At 42.0% G+C, this 21,282-nt stretch overlaps 1 protein-coding gene across 1 annotated transcript in view; it reads right to left on the reverse strand.

The window, feature by feature from the left end:
- Positions 1-16,940, reverse strand: part of LOC119882583 (interleukin-1 receptor accessory protein) — a 50,215-nt gene extending 33,275 nt beyond the window's left edge. The window contains exons 1-2 of the mRNA XM_038692676.1: positions 16,354-16,940; positions 6,855-6,940 (exon numbers count right to left, since the gene is read on the reverse strand). Of these exons, the coding sequence (XP_038548604.1) occupies positions 6,855-6,940; positions 16,354-16,355 (88 nt within the window). The 5' untranslated portion in view covers positions 16,356-16,940. The remainder of the gene's footprint in view (positions 1-6,854; positions 6,941-16,353) is intronic.
- Positions 16,941-21,282: the final 4,342 nt, after the last annotated feature.

Raw genomic sequence — 21,282 nt, forward strand, 5'->3', positions numbered from 1 at the left:
GGAATAAAGACTTAAATGGACAATTAATCATCAACATTAGCAATGACTCATTTTCTGCCAATTGATTCAGCACTGACTCAAGTATTCAGTCTTCAGGCAATTAATCAATCAATTAAATCGGAGACACGCTCTCCTCCAGGTCGTCAAAGGTCCTCATTTATAATAGATGAGTTAATTAGACGGGGACAGGGACAATGGCTGCTCAGGATGGGATATTGATAGTGATGACTGTGTTCCTCGCAGACAGGCATCTTCCGACACCACCCACGCCCTAAAAGGATTACCCCTAAAATCCCAAATTAGATCTAGAGCCTGAAACGAGTTCTTCAACCACCAACAGGAATCACTGAAACTACTGCAAGAATAAAACCACTTAAAAAAGGTACAGTGTTAGTTTAAAACATTAAAAAAATGAACCAACAGGACAAACAGGATGTGGAAAAGTACCAGCCCTGATTCTGTGTACCGTACTGTAATACTGCTTTGTACATGGAGAGGCGACGATCTGCAGCTCAGGCCTCCCCCATAGGTTCAGGGGCGAGTTTGTTACGTTTTTAGTCAAATAAATAAACAACTTAAACTCACAAAATGTCAAGAAAGAAATATTTTTGCAGCTGTTTTCCTCATCAAACAAAAACATCCAAGCCTACACTTTCTGAATTTAAGTTTCTCTCTTTCACCGAACAGATCACCCTGTTCACTCATCGTAAAACACACTTCATTCAGACTCCACAGAAACTAAATAAAACTGTAGAGTTAGCAGTGAACAAATTCTGTCCTCAAAGATGACACACACTTCAGGGATCACTGAAACCTTCAAGTGCCCCTAAAACCGAACATAACCCAGAAGACAAAAGCACCTTTAAAGCACCTTTTTGAGGAGCTTCAAAAGTCCCCAAAACCTTTTAAGAAGTCCTAGACCCCCTCAAGAAACCCCAAATCCAGATACTGAGAAACTCATTAAGAAACTCCTCAAAGATGTCAACTCATTCATGGAACCACCTATACCTCTCCTCAAAGACCCCCAACCCCCCAGAATACCTCTAGAAAAACCCCTGGACCTAAAAAACACCAACAACACATCAAGAATTACAAGAATCACATCAAGAGCTCTTGAATCACCTTTAGCGAACCCCAAGAGTATCTTTGGCTCCCCCTTTAGACCACTGGAACCATCAAAGGACAAATAAAAGAACCTCCTCAAGAGATCCTGAACCTCATTTAATTAAGAAGGAACCATGAAACTAGACAGAACATCAAGGGTTCAAGTGATGAACCCCTTTAATATCCAACAGGTACCCCCAAAACTCAAAAGTACCTTTAGAAGGGCCACTAAAGTACTTCAATAACTTCAAGAACCAACTCCAGCGCTACTTACTGATGGAAACTACTCAGTAACGCCAGTAACGGCAACAACTTGCTCATGTCAACATTTCGAATGTGAGGATTTGCTGCTTTTCTTTGTCGTATATTGAAGCAACAGTTAAGTGGCGTTGTTCTGGTGTGATATAATGAGCGGATATCACGGCCTGAAGTGAGCTATTGATTTTATAAAACGGTTACCGAGTACGGCAAAAAGAAAGTAGGCTAACAGACGCGCTACAATTTGACTTTATTTCATCGACAGACATTTCTTTATGAATACAAAAAGTAGTCCCACAGCGCATGATGGTTGCTAAGCAACATACATACAAGGTTAGAATTATTTGAACAATTTATTTATAAAATTCTAATTAGCTTTATTGGTATGAATGTATAACAACAATATTGCCAAAGCTACATATAAATTACATAAGGACAATTAATTTCATACATTTCATAAAATAAGGAAACAGTAAAAGTTGTGTTTGTGTGTGTTAATAAAAAATAAAATAAAATATAGAAAATATAGAAATTCCGTAAAAATAAATATTACAAATAAAAGTAAATAAAACAAAAAGCGTGTGTGTGTGTGTTAGAAAATGAAAATAATTTATTAAATTAAAATAAATAAAACAGTAATAGAATAGAATTTATTTTTAAAATTAATTAGTTAATTTAAAAAAAAACTCAGTATCAAATGTGAGATTAAAAAACACAACAATAACTAAAATATAAAACAATCAAATATTAATAATTTGAAAATTAGTACAATTATTTATCCGTTTGAGTTTCCACAGGTTGTTTGTGGCATGAGGAGATATATTTTGCAGCAATTATTTGACATTTGGGCATTTCTTGAGTTTCTGTGTGTCTGATATAAATTCGAATTCAGGGTATATTTGTGAAATGTTTTTGTCTTAGTGTTTTATATTTAGGGCATGAGGTTAGAAAGTGCAGCTCTGTTTATTTATTTATATCTATTTGCACGTTGCCATTTGTTGTGCAGCCACTAAAAAACGTCCATCGTCAGAGGATTGACTTTGGTAACTTGAATTTATATGATAATCTGCTTGCTGCTGTGTGCCGGCAGCCAGCAGGGCGTAAAATAATAACACTTTAATATTATACCTACCATAAAGGGCGGAACTGCGTCTCTCCTTGAGCAACAGTCTTTGAACAGGATGTTGAAACTTAAACTTTGCTGCAATATCGCTGACATCCAGGGCGAGTTGTGGACTGCTGAGTGAGAGAGAGAGGGAAATGTTTCTCTCTTTCTTATTATTTATTGATCTCCGCCGGTAAAATGCGATCTGTAGCGATCAGATCTGTATCAGATCGCATTTTAATACCAGGTGTAAACGGGGCGTGAGACCCCCACGAAGATCAGATTATAACTCGAACCCTGTTTGAGTGACACGGATCTGTGCGAAGGAATTCGACGTCATACTCGGCGTTGTATACGCTCATTATATGACTGCTATGAACCAATCAGATTGCTTGATTTGAGCTACCCGTTTTTATAATGTTCAGTTAAATATCTTTGGACTGCTGGTCAGAGAAAAGGAAATTGTGATGGTTATTTCATAGACTAATTGATTCCCTGATGAATGTCTAAAAAAAACAAAAGAAGCAGCAGCTGAAGACCTACAGAGGAACCGGGGTCTGTTTCAGGTCCAGAGCCGCCGGTGGAGACCCCACAGTGTGGGACAGTTTCAGCTCCACTGGTTCTCAGGATCCTGAACACTGAACACTGGATTAATGGAGGCTCCCCACACCTTTTGTGCAGAGCGGGAGTGTGTGTGTTGGTGTGTGTGTGGTAATTGACCTGTCAGGTTTTCCCGGCCAGAGTATTAGTCTTTCTTTTAAAACCTTCTCCAACTTCTATCCACCTCCCTCTCCTCCGCCCTCACTATTCATCCATCCATTTACACTAACGCCTTCAGCCTCATCCTCCCCCACCCGACTCCTCTGCCTCCCTACACCCCCACATTATGCAGCCATCTGTAACACGCTGCTGTAAGTCTCACACATGTTGGATCCGTACGAACACAACACGTGCTGCGTCGTACAAACATGAGACGCAGCAAAATAAAAATGCAAATGAACCGTTTTACTGTTTCTTGTGCTACAACTATGTTTAATAACTCTCTACAGGCACAACTCAGCCATAGACGAAGAACATCTAAAACTGAAATCCTAAACACAGTTTCATCCCATCAGAATACAATCTGTACACATGATGAATAAATTAAGAAACAGTTTCCTTAATAAGATTGAAACTTACTTATCATCCCTTTTAAGCCTCTTCTTGCATTCGTATTAAGCAGACGAACATAAGAGAATGCAACAAAGGGCGATAAACCCTTGGTCCTTTGACATCCCTCCATTTTTCTCATTTCTTAGTGAGGTTTACTTCGGCAACCCTGTACACAGGAGAAGCGGTGGATATATAGTGATCAGTGTTGGGAGCCGTTACAGTAATGTATTGCTTTTTGCTGTAACGCAGTAATATAATGTATTCCTAAAAGAAAAATTGGTAATATTATACCCGTTACTATCTCAGCATTTTAACTCTAAATTAAGTGGTGTTTTGTTTTTTGAATAATTCACCAACACTGAGAAACATTTCGGCAGCAGAAAAACAAATCCTTTATTAAAAGAGTGACGTTACTTCCTGTTGCTGGAATCAGACGGTCGAGTCTGTGGTCAGGGTGCAAACTACGGGGGAGCTCGGCTCCTCTTAACAAGACGGCAGCTCCCCTGATGGATCATGGGTAAATGGATTTCTACAGGCTGTGTGTTTGTGCTTTAACGAATAACGTTCACGATCAGAGAGGCTGCTGTCAGCTCATCCTGATGGATCCTGTCGGAGATTCAAATAAACAATGACCTAACGTGTACCTGCGCCCTGCGTCTTTCTTAATGGGCAGACGATTCATCCTGTTGCGAAATCAGCAACGTGTCTTTGGGATGACATTATACTGATCAGAAACCTGCTCTCTTATCTGAACAGATGGGAGCTTTTACAAGGCTTTATCTCCGAGCTATGACTTTTTATATTTGTCTTTTTATTACAGAAACATTTGGTGTCGCTTGTCGTTAGTCACTGTGCGTTGATCCAGCCAAACCCGGAACCCTGTCGAGATCTGCTGCTTCTCAAAAGTGTTGCAGACTGGATGCAGAAACAGCATCAGATCTCAGTTACTCCTCGCTGCGCTGGCCTGACTGAAAGAAAAGTGGAACTGCACATGGTAATAAAAAGTACTCCAAATTGTCACAGAACCCAAAACCAGCCAGTCAAATCAAAACCGTGTTGCTAGATCAAAGACGGTAGAAAAGACGTGGAGGTGGCTGCTCGGACGTCACCCGTTGGTTTGTGGACTACCGTTGTGAAGCATGGCATGTTGGTTTTTTAAAAACTAGACGTGACCATATTTGGACGAGGGGGTGGAGCTAGCTAGCCTGGTTAGAAAGGTGCGTCTGTAATTCACATTAACTGTGATATTAGCTGGGAAGCTAATTTTGGCTAGCGACAAACAGCCTTAAAACTAAACGTACTTACTGGGAAAATCAACAGCACTGGTAACATGTACCGTCACTTTGTAGCCCTGCCCTAAAGCCTCCCCTGCTTCCTGGTCTCTGTTCCTCTAAATGGGACCATAATTTACTAAATGAACATCATGCTGTGTTGAAGAAGACTTGAAACTAGCGACTGAGACCAGAAACTCATCAGGAAAGTGTTTACTGAGGGAATAATTTAGACTTCTATACAATCCAGTGGAGTCGCCCCCTGCTGGCTGCCAGAGAGAATGTAGGATTACTTTTTGCTTTGTATTTATTTAAACCATGAACGTTTTATAGTTGTAGAAAGTCCACAGAGCCTAGAAAATATATGTGCATCTCAATGTAAAGCTATGGGACATTAAACATATTTATATGTGCAGTTTGTTGGTGTGATCACACAGTTTCCCCAAAGGATTCATTCAAATTTCATCTCATTTCGTTCCCCTACATCCCATCGACTCCATCCATTTACCCCCCCACTATCTGTTCCTCTCCCCACCTTCTATCCATCGTCCTCCAAACCGACCTCCCACCATCCTCCCCCACCCTCCCTCCACACTCACAGACAGCGATACAAATGACCCTCCTTTCTCTGGAACCATCCATTCCTCGTCCCACGGGGCGAGAGCCTAGGCTTTTAATTAACCTCGCTTTTGCAGAGTTGCACTACGTGAACAAGAAAGATTTTCTACCTTCCATGCAGTTCACAATGTAGAAAAAAATCATCGGGATCATCTTTCACGTTTTTAATTCCTTCACCTGAGAAATGAATCCTCCCACAGATGGATCCACGCAGCTCTACGTACTGTTTCTGTTTCTGCATTCACATTAATGTTTAGACACACATGAACCAGATGGCACCACAAATGCAACCACAGTGTTCAAGGAGAGAACCAAGAATAAAGCATTTTTACAAAAACCTGTATCCCAGTATCGGTCTGGACCTGTATTGGACTGGACATGTGCCCCAGTATCAGTCTGGACCTGTATTGGACTGGACATGTGCCCCAGTATCAGTCTGCTTCAGTATTGGTCTGGACCAGTTTTACTCTGGACCAGTATTGGTCTGGACCTGTGTCCCTCTATCAGTCTGTACCTGTACAGTCTGGACCTGTACCAGTCTGGACCCGAGTCCCTGTTTCGGTCTGGACCTGTACCGGTCTGGACCTGTGTTCCTGTATCGGTCTGGTCCTGTTTCAGTCTGGCCTTGTATTGGACTGGATATGTGCCCCAGTATCAGTCTGCTTCAGTATTGGTTTGGACCAGCATTGGTCTGGACCTGTGTCCCTCTATCAGTCTGTACCTGTACAGTCTGGACCTGTACCAGTCTGGACCCGAGTCCCTGTTTCGGTCTGGACCTGTACCGGTCTGGACCTGTGTTCCTGTATCGGTCTGGTCCTGTTTCAGTCTGGCCTTGTATTGGACTGGACATGTGCCCCAGTATCAGTCTGCATCAGTACTTGTCTGGACCAGTTTGCTCTGGACCAGTATTGGTCTGGACCTGTGTCCCTCTATCAGTCTGGACCTGTACCAGTCCGGACCTGAGTCCCTGTTTCGGTCTGGACCAGTATTGGTCTGGACCTGTGTCTCTGTATCAGTCTGGACCTGTACCAGTCTGGACCTGTGTTCCTGTATCGGTCTGGTCCTGTTTTGGTCTGGACCTGTATTGGTCTGGACCTGTGTTCCTGTATCAGTCTGCTTCAGTATTGGTCTGGACCAGTTTCACTCTGGACCAGTATTGGTCTGGACCTGTGTCCCTCTATCAGTCTGGACCTGTACAGTCTGGACCTGTACCAGTCTGGACCTGTGTCCCTGTTTCGGTCTGGCCTTGTATTGGTCTGGACCAGTCAGCTGTTAAACTGGACTGAAGTGATGTCACTGATTCGTGTCTCCTAACGAGCTCCAATCACAGACGAGCTGTCACCTACCTGACGGGTCGCTGGACTGACTGACAGTAAGAGTCATCCGGACCACCACGATGAAGACGAGGAGGAGGGTGGAGATGAAGGACGCCCTGCAGAGACACAGAGAGACAGTTAATGCACCTGTTTTAACAGTTGCTGTGATTCACGATGACAGACAGAGAGCAGATCAACTTCCCCAACGGATCATAAAGGATAAACACAAAGAAAAGAACAGAGGAGCCAACAGATTTACTGTGAATAAGTTAGCGTAGCCCTGATCGATCCGAACCCCATTCAGAAAACAAACATTTTAAAAGTGGTGTGCTTCTCATCTGACAAAGCAGGACTTAATATGTTTAACAAATCCGCATCACGTTGTCGTTATTTCGGTTTGATCCGTTTATCACAGCAAAATGTTTCTTTGGTAGTGATGGCAGGTTGCAGAACATCACTCTTTAATTATATACTGGCAACATTTTCGGTCGGTGTAAACGGTGATAATGACCGTCACCCCTCTTTACCTGTTCATCTCTGCACACAGCTCGTGCGGGACGACAGAACCGAGACGTTTTTCTTTTTAATCTTATTATCAGGTTTTATTGTGGTGCGATTTCCTGGATCCGACACACATTCACGCGTCAGCTTTTTCCACACAAACAAACATTTTCACATCAAATCCAATGAACAAAATGTTCGATTTTCTCTTTTGTATTAAAAAAACTTATTTTAAAGACGTCTCACATGTGAACATCACGTTACTCTTTAATAATCAAATATCATGTTTTGATAGTGTTCACTTTGGGGCGTGAGGCTTCAGGTTTCTCTCTCAGCGACTGTGACTGATAAATGAGTGCAGACTAAAGTTTACATGCTCTCAGCATTTGACCCTACTAGGCCTCCGTCAGGCAAATGCGAGTAAAAACTAGGACAGATATCGAGACAAAAAGTGACAGCTCCATCCACAGTAGAGACGAGCACCGATACTTCGGTACCAAGTTGATGCCAAAATTCTGATAATATATCGATACTCGTTTTGCTCGGTATTGAAGGTACCGGAGATCCAACACGTGGAAGATGGCGACAAGTGTAGCTGCAGCGACTAGCGTTGTAGTACTCGAGACCGGTCTTGGCTCGGTCTCGGACATTGAGGAGGACTTGGGATTTTATTTCAACACCAGTCAATATCAGCAAATTTCTTTTGCATTGTCTGATTTATTTGTTAACATCCAAACTTTCATTGGATGCAAAACATTTAGCTGCAAATGCAACCAATAACGTTAAATAAAAATGTGTTGTTGCCGTTAACGCCTGCCCCCCCTCCCCGCGATGGTCAGCGTGGAAAAGGAGTGTTGATAAAGATGCTTACGTTGATCTCTTAGTGTTTGTATGTGGGTGTTTTAATGGGAATGTGGATCTTTCAGATCTATTTGAGACGTACCACTGATCTCGTTCCACATTTTATTGTGGGTCATGTAATGTGGGGAACTGGTTTGGTCTAGACTCGGTCTCGCCCTCCCTCGGTCTAGGTCTAGACTCGGTCTCGCCCTCCCTCGGTCTTGGTCTAGACTCGGTCTCGCCCTCCCTCGGTCTAGGTCTAGACTCGGTCTCGCCCTCCCTCGGTCTTGGTCTAGACTCGGCCTTGGTCTAGACTCGGCCTCGCCCTCCCTCGGTCTTGGTCTAGACTCAGTCTCACCTTCACTCGGTCTTGGTCTAGACTCGGTCTCAGCCCCTAAAAGTGTTGGTCTTGTCTCAGTCTCGATAAACTCTGGTCTCGGTCTTGACTTGGTGTCGGTTTGGGTGGTCTGGACTACAGCAGTAGCAGCGACAGCTCCACCGTCATGTTTGGAAACCAGTTTACTATCTAACGTTCGTTTGTTTTTCACGGCTTGTTTCCTTTAACAGTCAAAGCCTTGATTTCTCCCAGAGCTAATTCAGGCAGACGTTTCACAGTTTAGATCGACTCAAAATCGCCAGAGTTGACGATGCAGTTTGCAGCTCTAAGAACTGAACGTCTGGTATTGGGGTGTTTGAGGGAGTAATTCGTTCATTTTCACAAGAGGACGAAATGACTCAAAAAAATATTAGTTCATTTTAATGAACGAGATTTGAAGACTTGAAGAGTGACCTTTCCCATCACTAGCTCACGGGGGCAGCTAACCCAGGGCCCCTGCTGGGTAGTGGCCCCATTACGAGGGCAGCTGATGTTTTGTCTTTTGCATGCAGACACAACCGCACAAGTGAATTACATACAACGGACCAACCAACGTCAAAACCACTTAGTGCCGCCGTTCTTATTAAAAGTAAACCCCCACAAGAATCATAACCACCAACAAAAACACTGTAAACTCAAAAAAAAAAAAAAACATACATCACAAAGTAACTTTTGTATTTCAAACAAATAGGAGACTTATTAGCAAATTTTAACAAAACTTTCTTCACTGCCATGCATCATGGGTATTCTGAGGGCCAGACTGTCCTCTGCAGATCCCACATGGAGGATTTCAGAATAAGAGCGTTTTGCCTGCCTGATTTTGCTGACATGTTACATTTTGTTGGTTGCGTTTTGTGCTTTTACTATGATTAAGTAGTTTTTTTCTTTTTAGCGAGATTTCAAAAGTACGCTTAAAATTCGCATGACAATTGGATGGAAACATGGCTAGTGAAGTTGGCAAAAGTCAGCCTCAGTTATCTCGAACGCACCTGTTGACTACCAGTTTCACCGCGTGCTAACAGCTGTTTTCCAAAGTTAACATAGCTCTCCTTATTAGCTGGGCTGCTTACATGCTCACTAATAACGGTTTTGCAGACGGGTCTCTGACATTGACAGCGTTGTGTTGGACAGATTTGTGCAGCGGTGTTTATGATACCAACCATTCGATTCACAGACGGGTCCGTGTTTGTGTGAGAGACAGAGATTTTTTGATGTTTTTGTTTTTTTAATTAACTAATTAATTAATTATTTTTTTTGTCTATCAATATACACACACTTTTATGGTTTTATGTATTTATTTTATTTTAATTTTTTAAATATATTTTAATAACACACGCATGCTTACTATTTTATTTATTATATATATTTAATATATTATTTTCATTTTCTAACACACAAACATGCTTATTGTTTTATTTATTTACTTTTATTTTACAGCATTTTTATAATATATATTTGTTATTATTATTTTATTTTGAATTAACACACACAAACACAACTTTTACTGTTTTATTTCCTTGTTTAATGAAATTAATTGTCCTTGTACTTTATATGTAGCTTTGGCAATATTGTTGCTATACATTCATGCCAATAAAGCTAATTTGAGAGAGAGAGAGAATATGTGCTGCGTATCGCTGCAAGCAAAAATTATTTTAAAACAGGTCGCCAAATTTAGCAGTGCAGCTAGTTAACCTACCTGGCGGCCGCCTCAGTGACGCCTATGTGCGGGAAACACTGCTGAACCAACCAGGACTCGGCCTCTCTTTTAAAAGTGGTGAAGTTTGCTGCAGTTTTCAAGTGTTTAGGTAGCAAGTTCAAAGACTTTGCTCCTTTCACAGAAAACACAGCCTGAGCAAAAGAAGTTGAAACTTCACAGTCGCCGCCTGAAGCAGCTCTGGTGGATCTGCCGCTGCTCTGTAGCCTCTTAAGAGGCTGAGGAGCACGTCCATTCAAACATTTAAATACAAGCTTTACTTAATGAAGTTAGCAAAACTTAAAATCGTGTATTTGCTTAATTTGTGATGGTACCTCACTTGCTTTTTGTCCAGAGTTTTCAAGGCTTGATTGTAAAGATACTCCAGAGTCATGTGACACGGTGATGTTTTGCAGAGTCAGCACGCATCGCATTAAGTCAGCAACGCGAAGTGGCAGATGACGTGACTGCGAGACAAGCTGCACCTGGAGTTCTGCTTCCCCGGCTGCCTGCAGGTGAGCGTACACGTTTGACTTGAACAACGTACGTGTCCACCAGGGGGGCGGGGTCAAGAAAACACAGAATGACTCAGGAAACAGAAATCAATGTCACTGCGATGACGACGTAAACATGCATCTCCACAGAATGACACGTTTAGGCCCCTCGTGGGAGCAAACGTCCCGACAATCGACCTCCGGCGGACAGAGACAGGAATCTCCTCGTGTCAGATGTGAAGTGAAGCGATGTGAGAGAAGCAGAGGGAGGAGGAGGAGGAGGAGGAGGAAGAGGAGGAGAGGAAAGATGGAGAGAGGCGGGAAGAGACAGACGGAGAATGTGTCATGGTGGACCATTAGGCAGAGCTAGAGGATCCCAGGAGGGACATCCAGAACCAGAGCTGCTCAACCACGCCATCCATCACACACACACAGCTCATTACACCAGAGAGCCTGTGTGTGTGTTTATATTAGTGTGTAATACGCCACAGGTATGGAGATGACCCTGGGGGAAGTTGCTTACCCCCCCCCATCCTCCCATTGTGCATAAAGTGCCCTACTGTGCTGTGATTGGCTAATACTCGTTGCTTCGAGGCGTCCTTGTGATTGGACGCTAGCTATGAGCGGCAGAGATCTTAGCCGCTCCCCCACCCGTGACTTTCTAGTTGGTTTTTATTACAATATGTTACGAAACAGTGAAGATGTGACGAGTTAATTTACACACTGATGAAGCTGTTTCCACAGAAAAAAAATCAAATGTTATTTTAATGTAAAAGAGGTCATATTCTGCTTTTTGGCTTCTCTCCTCTCCTTTAACGTGTTGTTAAATGTTTTTATGTGCATGTAACAGGTTTGCAAAGTGTAAAAGCCCAAAGGGAGTTCCCATCTCCCACAGAAAACTCTGCCCCTGAACTGACCACAGCTGGATTGTAGTCCAGCCTTCAGTAACCTCTCTGCGTCACCGTGTAACAAGCAGCATGATGCTCGCCAAGCGGCTAGTGTGGCAAATACCGTTAGAGCCCCTCCAGGCAGTTACTGTGATGTAGAGACGGAGCTCAGGTAAAACTTTATGAAAGATAAACGTGTTACAGATTAATAACTCAACGCTCTGAAACTCTGGATCCAGTCTGGGTTCTGTCCTGGTTCTGAAACATCTACAGCTTAACTGAAGGCGTGTTTACCAGCTTGTCAGGACCCGCCCTACTCTGCTTCTGATTGGCTGGTAATCCTTACCTAGGTACTGAGCATGTGCAGCTCCCAACAAAGATCTTATAGAAGTGAGATGCTTCACTCGGTGGCTAAAACAGACCTGCAGCAATGTGCAGTCTGACAGAAATATGGTGTTTTGTAGAAACTAAACCTGTTCTGGTACAACCTCTAAATAAAACCATGAGCCTGAAAATTAGCAGAATATGACCTTTAAGCTGAGAAAATCAAACATTGGTGTCACACTGAGAGACTCGCTAACATTGCTAAGGATTATCTAAGACGCCGAGTAAAAAACACTGCAGACAAACAAACGGTAAATAATACTAACAATAAGTAGAAGGCTGGGCTAAGCTGTGGCGATGAATCCAGGGTTTGCAGAGAAGCTCATGTTCTGTGGGTAAATAGTTGCATCTCTTCTGTAGACAGCAAGGCAACATTAGCGTTAACGAAGACGAACGAAATAACGAAAACTACATGTGAAAAAACATTGTCGTTGAAATAAAAATGAGGCTTTACAAAAAAACGATAACAAATGAAAGAGTAAATGTCCTTAGTTTTCGTTTCTTTATTTTATATGACCTAAATAAGCCCTGCCCCAGACGTTTACAAAATAACTGTACAGAGCTGTGTTTGGTTTGGGTTGGTGGTGAGTCGCTGTCTTGGTGGTTTTCTTTTCCTTGTTCTGTTCTCATGGTCTGGCTTACAGCTCATCCTGCATGTGTGATGAACTGGCCCCTAGTACGTTGACTGTGAGCTCCCCTAGCTCTGGGTTAACGTGTCTGCTGGTCATATTATATTTACTGCATGTCAGCTAGTGTGCCCATTGATATCTCAGCCAAACTGTCTCTTTGTGCTTCACATTGTTTTAATGCCGATTTTCTGATTAATAAAGGTTTAGATTTTAATATAACTGCTTTCTAGTCATACTTGCCTTCAGGGTGCTAGGGACCTTTGTGGCTCCAAGGGGGGCCTCCACTATTTTCTAATTTCTTAGCTGTATTTCACCTGTTTAACCAAGAATTTCCCAGGACCACTGGGTAGGAGGATTAGGATATTTAGCTCTTTTCTGTTTGTAGGTTAGAAATTATTCTGTAGCTTGCATGTGCTTCTTTTTAATTTAGACAATGTGTCAGAACTTCAAATATATGTATATTTGCTTAGTGTTTGGGCCCCTACGTACAAGCTTCAGATGGCTTAAAAAAGGGTGACCCTTTTCACAAATCTGCATTATTTCTAATGATTCTACTTGTAATTTAATGTTTGGGGAAAAGACTAAACTGAACTGAGCTTGGCATCTCGCAGCGACAAAGACTAAAACGAACACTGAAACTAACAAAAACTAAACTAAAACTAAGCATTTTCCAAAAATAAAAACTAAACTAGTTAAAAACTCATTAAGACTAAACTGAAATTGAAAACAAACGAAATTTTCGTTTCATTTACAATCAGCACGTTCACATATCGCACAGGTGAAAAGCATTGTGGGTTTTTCACGTTTAGCAGAAGCTCTTTGTCTGGTTTATAAATCACGTGCACTCAGGAAGTCTCTCAGAATCTTTAAACATCTCATTTTACAATTATTATTTATTTTAACAGCTATAATAGAAATTATTTTGTGTCGACTCCTCCTCCCCCCCGGTAACAGCTGTCGCGGTCATGACCTCCAGCTTCATCTATAATCCTGTGAAGCTCGTCCTTCAGTCAGCTGATCAGTACCTGCAGTGAAACCATGACGCTGACGTGTTCTGGCAGCACGTGCTGATGAACACTTTTAATTTGACCATGAATGTTTTTAAATTTCACATTTGATACAGATTCTTTTTTTGCTGTTTTTTGTATTTGATTAATTATTTATTTTTTGTCTATTAATACACAAACATTACTGTTTGATTTATTTAGTATTATTTTATTTTTTATATATTTTATTAACACACAAACACAACTTTTACTGTTTCATTTACTTATTTAATGAAATGTTTGAAATTAATTGTTTTTATGTCATTTATATGTAGCTTTGTCAATACTGTTGTTATACATTCATGCCAATAAAGCTGATTTTAATTTGAATGTTTTTACAAGTCTCAAGTCAAGTTTAAAGTCCTAAACTTTGATTTTTGAGTCCTAAACAAGTCATAATGGGCTCATCAGCAAATGTAATACCATGTCATGTTTTATCTCCGCCAGTGTTTCTGAGGGTGTGCCTCACTAGCCGCTTGGCGAGCATCACGCTGCGTGTGACGCAGAGAGGTTACTGAAGGCTGGACTACAATCCAGCTGTGGTCAGTTCAGGAGCAGAGTTTTCTGTGGGAGATGGGAACTCCCTTTGGGCTTTTTCACTTTGCAAAGCTGTTACATGCACAAAAAAACATTTATAACACAATAAAGGAGAGGAGAGAAGCCAAAAAGCAGAATATGACCTCTTTAAATCTCTAAAAGTTGTCAAAACAACTTGTCATAAAACTACTGGAAGTTCAGCATTTACTTTTATTTTGTCTGTATGCAGTTCTTCATCAAGCGACTCGATATAGTTCAACACAGTGAATGTTTTTGAGCTCATTAAACGTAAAAGTTTGTGTTTGTTGATGAACGTGTTAAAACAGGTCAATAAAAATCTGTGCAAACTTCCTGATCACAACAGACAGAAAGTTGTTTTTACTTTTCTCTCTTAGTCACAGAAACTTAACTGAATAAAAAATTAACGCGTACAGAAAACAGTTTCACACGTCAAATGTTTCATGTGCTGATGAGCACATTTTTTAAATATTATACTTTATATTTGGGCTTGAGGAGAATATCAAGTCAGTTTGAGTCGAAAGGCTCCAAGTCTGGTGTTAAAGTCGAAGTCCAGTTGCACGTAGGGCTGGACGATACGGCCAAAAATGTTATCACGATAAAAAGTTTCATATCGATAATTATCACGATAAGAATCAAATCGTTATTTCTTTGGAGTTTAAAGGCTGATTTTTGCTCCTGAGTGAAAGCTGAAGACACCTGATGGTTAAATGTGGTTTAAACTTTTCAGCCCTTTTTCCCCTCAACAAAATAAACATCTTAATAAAAACATTTATTGAACTTTTTTTTTATTGTTATTGTTTTATTGCCCAGCATGAGCTCCAAGTCTTGTTTGATTTTGTCAAGTCGAGTCCAAGTCATGTGACTCGAGTTCACACCTCTGAGCGTGTGTCTGCCGAAATGTAGAATACAGTGGAGAGACTGATGTCAACGTGTAGCTGCTCAGACAAAATAATACACTGAGGTTTTTAAATGACAATGACTCTCAACACAACACACAAGCAAACACAACAACAACGCTGCAGGGGGTCGGACCAGACTCCAGAGTGAAAATGAGAAACTTTGACAGCACTACACTTTGTTGTGTTTCAGGAACATCTGGCCTGAACATCCTCAGATTACTGAGGTGGAACCTGGACAGCGAAACCTTCCAACGGGACAGAGCGCAGCTTCTGAAAATGTGATGTTTCATTTAAGAAGTTCTGTTCTCGTGGGCGGAAGTCTCCTAGATTCATACGTTATTAACAGTATTTGATGATGATGATGATGATGATGATGATGATGATGAACGCTCACATTTTACACCTCTCTGCCAGGCCTCATTCTAATTTTAGTTTTAATTAAAATCAGACACTTGATGATTAGGAGTGAAGAAGTGAAGCTGCTGCCTGTAAGTTAATCAGATGTCTGATGATGATGATGATGAAGAGGCAGGTGGACTGCAGTGATCAGCTGTGTTCCTGCTGATCACTGCAGAGCCCCCAAACTGCTCTGACGGAAGATAATCTGATTATCAGGCTGGATCGATGGAGGACACTGACTCTGTCCTCTCTGTCCTCTCTGTCCTCTCTGTCCTCTCTGTCCTCTCTGTCCTCTCTCACGTGGAGAAGCTCTTACTTTAAAAAGTGTTTATTTCAAATCGCCTTCATCTTTCTCAAACTGCTGAATCAACCTTTTTAGTTAAGTTAAAGGACATTTTACAAATATTTGGAGCCTCATCGTGACTTCGGCTTTTAAATAATTCAGACAGCAACACTTCACAATAAATGTCAAATTCCACCGCCCGCCGCGGTGGATCCGGGATTATTGGAATAAAGTTGGATTGTGTGGATGTGAGCGCAGGTTGGCGTCCTGTTTGTCCGCCGAAATGAGAAACACGTCGGAGTGATTAATGCCCACCAGTAGCTGCGCTCTCAGCTTTTAGGAATCACCGACCAAATCATAAATTGAGGGATTGTTGAATGCTCGCAACTCAACATGCACGTGCATATTCACTCATCTCTTATTCAGAGAGTAAAACACCAGGATTCATTTAATATTATTAGGCCTCCTAGAAAAACAGCGCGAGCTCGAACCAGACTCCGTGGTGAAAATGAGCAAATGAAAGACAGCAGGTTAACTCACATTGGCAGCAGGTCGGGGAGGTCTGCTCCGTATCTGGCCGCTCGGGATGAACCAGTCGCGGTTATACAGCTGAGCGTTCCGGCGGGCGGGCGGAGCTGAACTGGATGGGGGGCGGGCGGGCGGGTCCCAGGCCGACTGTCGGGGTATCCCGGGTCGTTATGTGCTTAGTGTGTGAGGCGTGACGGGAGTCCTGCAGCGGACTCCCGCACACCGCAGCCCCGGGGAGCAGCTGATTAACGGCCCCGTGTCAGGGCTCGATCACCGGCTGTAAATCTCCGGGAGTAACGGCGGCGCACCGGGCGGTCCCCGCGGGTCCGGGTCCGGGTCCGGGAAGTCTTCCAGCTGAGCGGCGGCGGCGGCGGCGCGGGGAGGCTGTCCGGGTAATTAACGAGCCCGGAGTAAAGTCATAAGCTGATTAACTAATTAAAGCCACCAAGAGTTGCGATCAGAGACAGAGAGAGAGAGACAGCTGCTGACAGCTGGACTCAGGTTCAGACCGGAAGAAGCGCAGCGACACTGTCTGCTTTAAGATCCGCTCCAGCTGCGCGGAGGAGCTTCAACTTTCTCTGTTTGTCTCTCTGTAGGAAGTACAAGTGGATTCCGGTTGATGCTCCTCCTCCTCGCGGACACTGTTGCGAAATCGATCAGTGTGATTTCCCAACAGCGCGAGGCCTCTTCAGGCTGATCCCCGCGTGCGGCACGTCACGCTGCTTCCAGTACTTCAGGCCTCAAAGTACGAAAGCATCAAAATCTAAACGACCCATCTCGGGATTATTCTGGATTATGGATTGTAATTATTGATCCCTTCATTTTAAGGACTTCAGATTCTCCTGAATTTCACCAAAGGATCAATAAAGTTTTGCGTTTATCAATAATATTACATCATATTTGAATAGTGATTATAAATAAATAATAATAATAAATAATCTGTGACTAAAGTTCTCAAATAAAGTGTAAATACAAGTAAAGTACAAGTACCTCCACATTGTAGGCTACTTAAAGACCTCCAGCTCTTTAGGAAACGTTACTTTTCTTAAGTTGTTCAAATATTGTAAGTTCAAAGTTTAGGTACTCGTCCTCTGTATTTAGTGCTGCTTTGTACATTTACTGCATCTCAGGGAGAAATACTGCAGGCAGCTGAAAGTACACTGCAACATAATAATTTACATCCAAAACATGATTATAAAATATGCAAAATATGCTAATCTGGGGTGGTGATGGCGCAGTGGATAAGACACGTGTCTTTGGTGCAAGAGACCCGGGTTCAATCCCCCACTGTGACCCTGAGAAGACACTTAACCCCTCGTTGCTCCAGAGGCGTGTGACCTCTGACATGTAGAGCAGCAGTAAGTCGCTTTGGATAAATGAATAAACGTAGATAAGCACTATTAAATTAATGAACATCAAAGATCAACATCAAACTCTCTTTACATGCAGACGCATCAGTAACGATAAAGTCACAATACAAAGCAAACTTCAGCGATAATGTGTTTTTATTTCTCTCTATCTGCTGCTGTTAGTAACGAATCTGTAATGAAAAGTTTCACCTGCAGAGCCACTAAGCTGTTTTAACATTTAGTCCTTAAACCTTACTAGTATATACATATTTATAGTTACTACTATGTGGTAATATTAACATATTAACAATTGATTAGATACTAGTACTTAATTTTTGGGACTCTGCAGTTCAGATATCACCTATTAAAATACTTACAGGTAACTGTTTCAATTGTAGAGTCACGACTTTTTAGCTACTAATAACTATTCCATTCTCACTAGTAAAGATGAAAATGTTTCTATCAATGAGCCGTTTTACTAGTTATTAATGAATGACTAGTACCCCCCAAAAAATACTAGTAAGAATGAAAATGTTTCTAGTATCTTTTGGAATAGTTACTTGTGACTAAATAGATAGACAGTAGTAATAGGAAAATCTGACCTGCAGAGCCCAAAAAATGTGCAAAAAGTTACAAAAAATTAAGTACTAGTATCTAATTAATTGTTACTAGTAAAACAGGAATTGTTAATAGAATAGTTACTAATAAATAAGTACTAGTTTTAATATCAACTAGTAAGTTTTATTCGCAAATTTCCCCTACAGGGGATTAATAAAGTTTTATCTTAAGGAATAAACAAAGGCACAGATTTAAATTTAAAGGCTTCAGAGCAAATCACTACGTATTTACAGTGAAACTGATGGAACACTGTGTCTGTTTGAGTCCTCCTGTGTGCACAAACCTGCCAAAACAGATGTGATTCTGCTCGTTAATGCAGCTGCTGGCACACAGAACCTGTTCCTGGTGTGATGTCTCCCCCTGCTGGCCTCAGCCTGTGGACACAGGAGGAGACAGCTGGCGGTGGTTTTTATTAAGGTGTCATCTACCCTGGGGGACACTGGGGGACACTGGGGGACACATCGAATCCACTTTTTGAAAGAAATTGTTTGAAGTGCAAATGCTTTGAGAAACTGCACAAAAAACATGCAATGCAATTTAAATCTAGAAGAAACAAATGTGCAAAAAGTAACTTAATCAAAAAACAAGCTACTGATTATTAAATGACCCAAAAACGTGCAGCACCAGTTGGCTGGTTTGTTTTTGGCCAAGTTTACCGCTCTCTCCCTGTGAACATGACAAGAGAGGAGGGAAGACTAAATCAGGCCTGCATGTGTGCTGACTCAGCAGGGAGGATGTTACAGGAGAAAAGTTGATCTGCAGGAGAAACTGATCTGAGAGCAGCACAGAGTGACTGACAGCTGCTCTGATTCTGTTTTAGGACATAGATTTTGAATTGTCACGTGCCACTTTGATTTTGTGTTTCCTTTTACATAAATAAAAACATTTCCACCATTCCAACATTTCCATTGGTGCAGAAACTTTCACCAGAATGCAGAACATGAAGTGTTTAAAGATCCCCCCACTCACATATCTCAGCATCGAAGGTATCTTTAAAACATGTTTAAGGACCATCGCTTTTCAACACAAAGTGACGCCTTTGCTTAAATCTGTTGCACCGATCACGGCAGCGCAGAGGTTCATAGACACCGTGTGGCCGAAAAGGAGACTTCACAGATGATCCATGATCTCTGTAAGGTCCGTGGTGCGTTCACTTACCTCAGAGTTTCATCGATCAGCTCCGAGAGTTTTTGTGTGTTTCTGATCAGTCAGACTGATTCACAACGATGTCTTCTGTAAAATACATCTCAGAATCTGTTTGTTCAACATCAGCAGCTCAAACATCATGAATGACTCACCCAAAAATATCCATTTCCTTCACAGGAAAAGTCCTCCAGCTCTTTCACAGTAAAAGTCCTCAAGCTCTTTCACAGTAAAAGTCCTGAAGCGCCTTCACAGTAAAAGTCCTCCAGTTCCTTCACAATAAAGGTCTGGAAGCTCCTTCACAGTAAAAGTCCTCCAGTTCCTTCACAATAAAGGTCTAAAGCTCCTTCACAGTAAAAGTCCTCCAGCTCCTTCACAGTAAAAGTCCTCAAGCTCTTTCACAGTAAAAGTCCTCCAGCTCCTTCACAGTAAAAGTCCTCCAGCTCCTTCACAGGAAAAGTCCTCCAGCTCTTTCACAGTAAAAGTCCTCAAGCTCTTTCACAGTAAAAGTCCTGAAGCGCCTTCACAGTAAAAGTCCTCCAGTTCCTTCACAATAAAGGTCTGGAAGCTCCTTCACAGTAAAAGTCCTCCAGTTCCTTCACAATAAAGGTCTAAAGCTCCTTCACAGTAAAAGTCCTCCAGCTCCTTCACAGTAAAAGTCCTCAAGCTCTTTCACAGTAAAAGTCCTCCAGCTCCTTCACAGTAAAGTCCTCCAGCTCCTTCACAATAAAAGTCCTGAAGCTCCTTCACAGTAAAAGTCCTCCAGCTCCTTCACAATAAAGGTCTTGAAGCTCCTTCACAGTAAAAGTCCTCCAGTTCCTTCACAATAAAGGTCTGGAAGCTCCTTCACAGTAAAGGTCCTCCAGTTCCTTCACAATAAAGGTCCTCCAGCTCCTTCACAGTAAAAGTCCTCCAGCTCCTTCACAGTAAAAGTCCTCCAGCTCCTTCACAATAAAAGTCCTCCAGCTCCTTCACAGTAAAAGTCCTCCAGCTCCTTTACAATAAAAGTCCTAAAGCTCCTTCACAGTCTAAAGCCCCTTCAGAGTAAAAGTCCTCCAGTTCCTTCACAATAAAAGTCCTCCAGTTCCTTCACAATAAAGGTCTGGAAGCACCTTCACAGTAAAAGTCCTAAAGCTCCTTCACAGTAAAAGTCCTCCAGCTCTTTCACAGTAAAAGTCCTCCAGCTCCTTCACAATAAAAGTCCTCCAGCCCCTTCACAGTCTAAAGCCCCTTCAGAGTAAAAGTCCTCCAGTTCCTTCACAATAAAGGTCTGGAAGCTCCTTCACAGTCTAAAGCCCCTTCAGAGTAAAAGTCCTCCAGTTCCTTCACAATAAAGGTCTGGAAGCTCCTTCACAGTAAAAGTCCTCCAGCTCCTTCACAGTAAAAGTCCTCCAGCTTCTTCACAATAAAAGTCCTCCAGTTCCTTCACAATAAAGGTCTGGAAGCTCCTTCACAGTAAAAGTCCTAAAGCTCCTTCACAGTAAAAGTCCTAAAGCTCCTTCACAGTAAAAGTCCTCCAGCTCCTTCACAGTAAAAGTCCTCCAGCTCCTTCACAGTAAAGGTCCTAAAGCTCCTTCACAGTAAAAGTCCTCCAGCTTCTTCACAGTAAAAGTCCTCCAGCTCCTTCACAGTAAAATCCTCCAGCTCCTTCACAGTAAAAGTCCTAAAGCTCCTTCACAGTAAAAGTCCTCCAGCTCCTTCACAGTAAAATCCTCCAGCTCCTTCACAGTAAAAGTCCTAAAGCTCCTTCACAGTAAAAGTCCTCCAGCTCCTTCACAGTAAAAGTCCTCCAGCTCCTTCACAGTAAAAGTCCTCCAGCTCCTTCACAGTA

This window comes from Micropterus salmoides, unplaced genomic scaffold (assembly GCF_014851395.1).
Source record: "Micropterus salmoides isolate LMB-PRFRI ecotype aquatic unplaced genomic scaffold, ASM1485139v1 Ms_hic_scaffold_3, whole genome shotgun sequence".
NCBI classification, from domain to species: domain Eukaryota; kingdom Metazoa; phylum Chordata; class Actinopteri; order Centrarchiformes; family Centrarchidae; genus Micropterus; species Micropterus salmoides.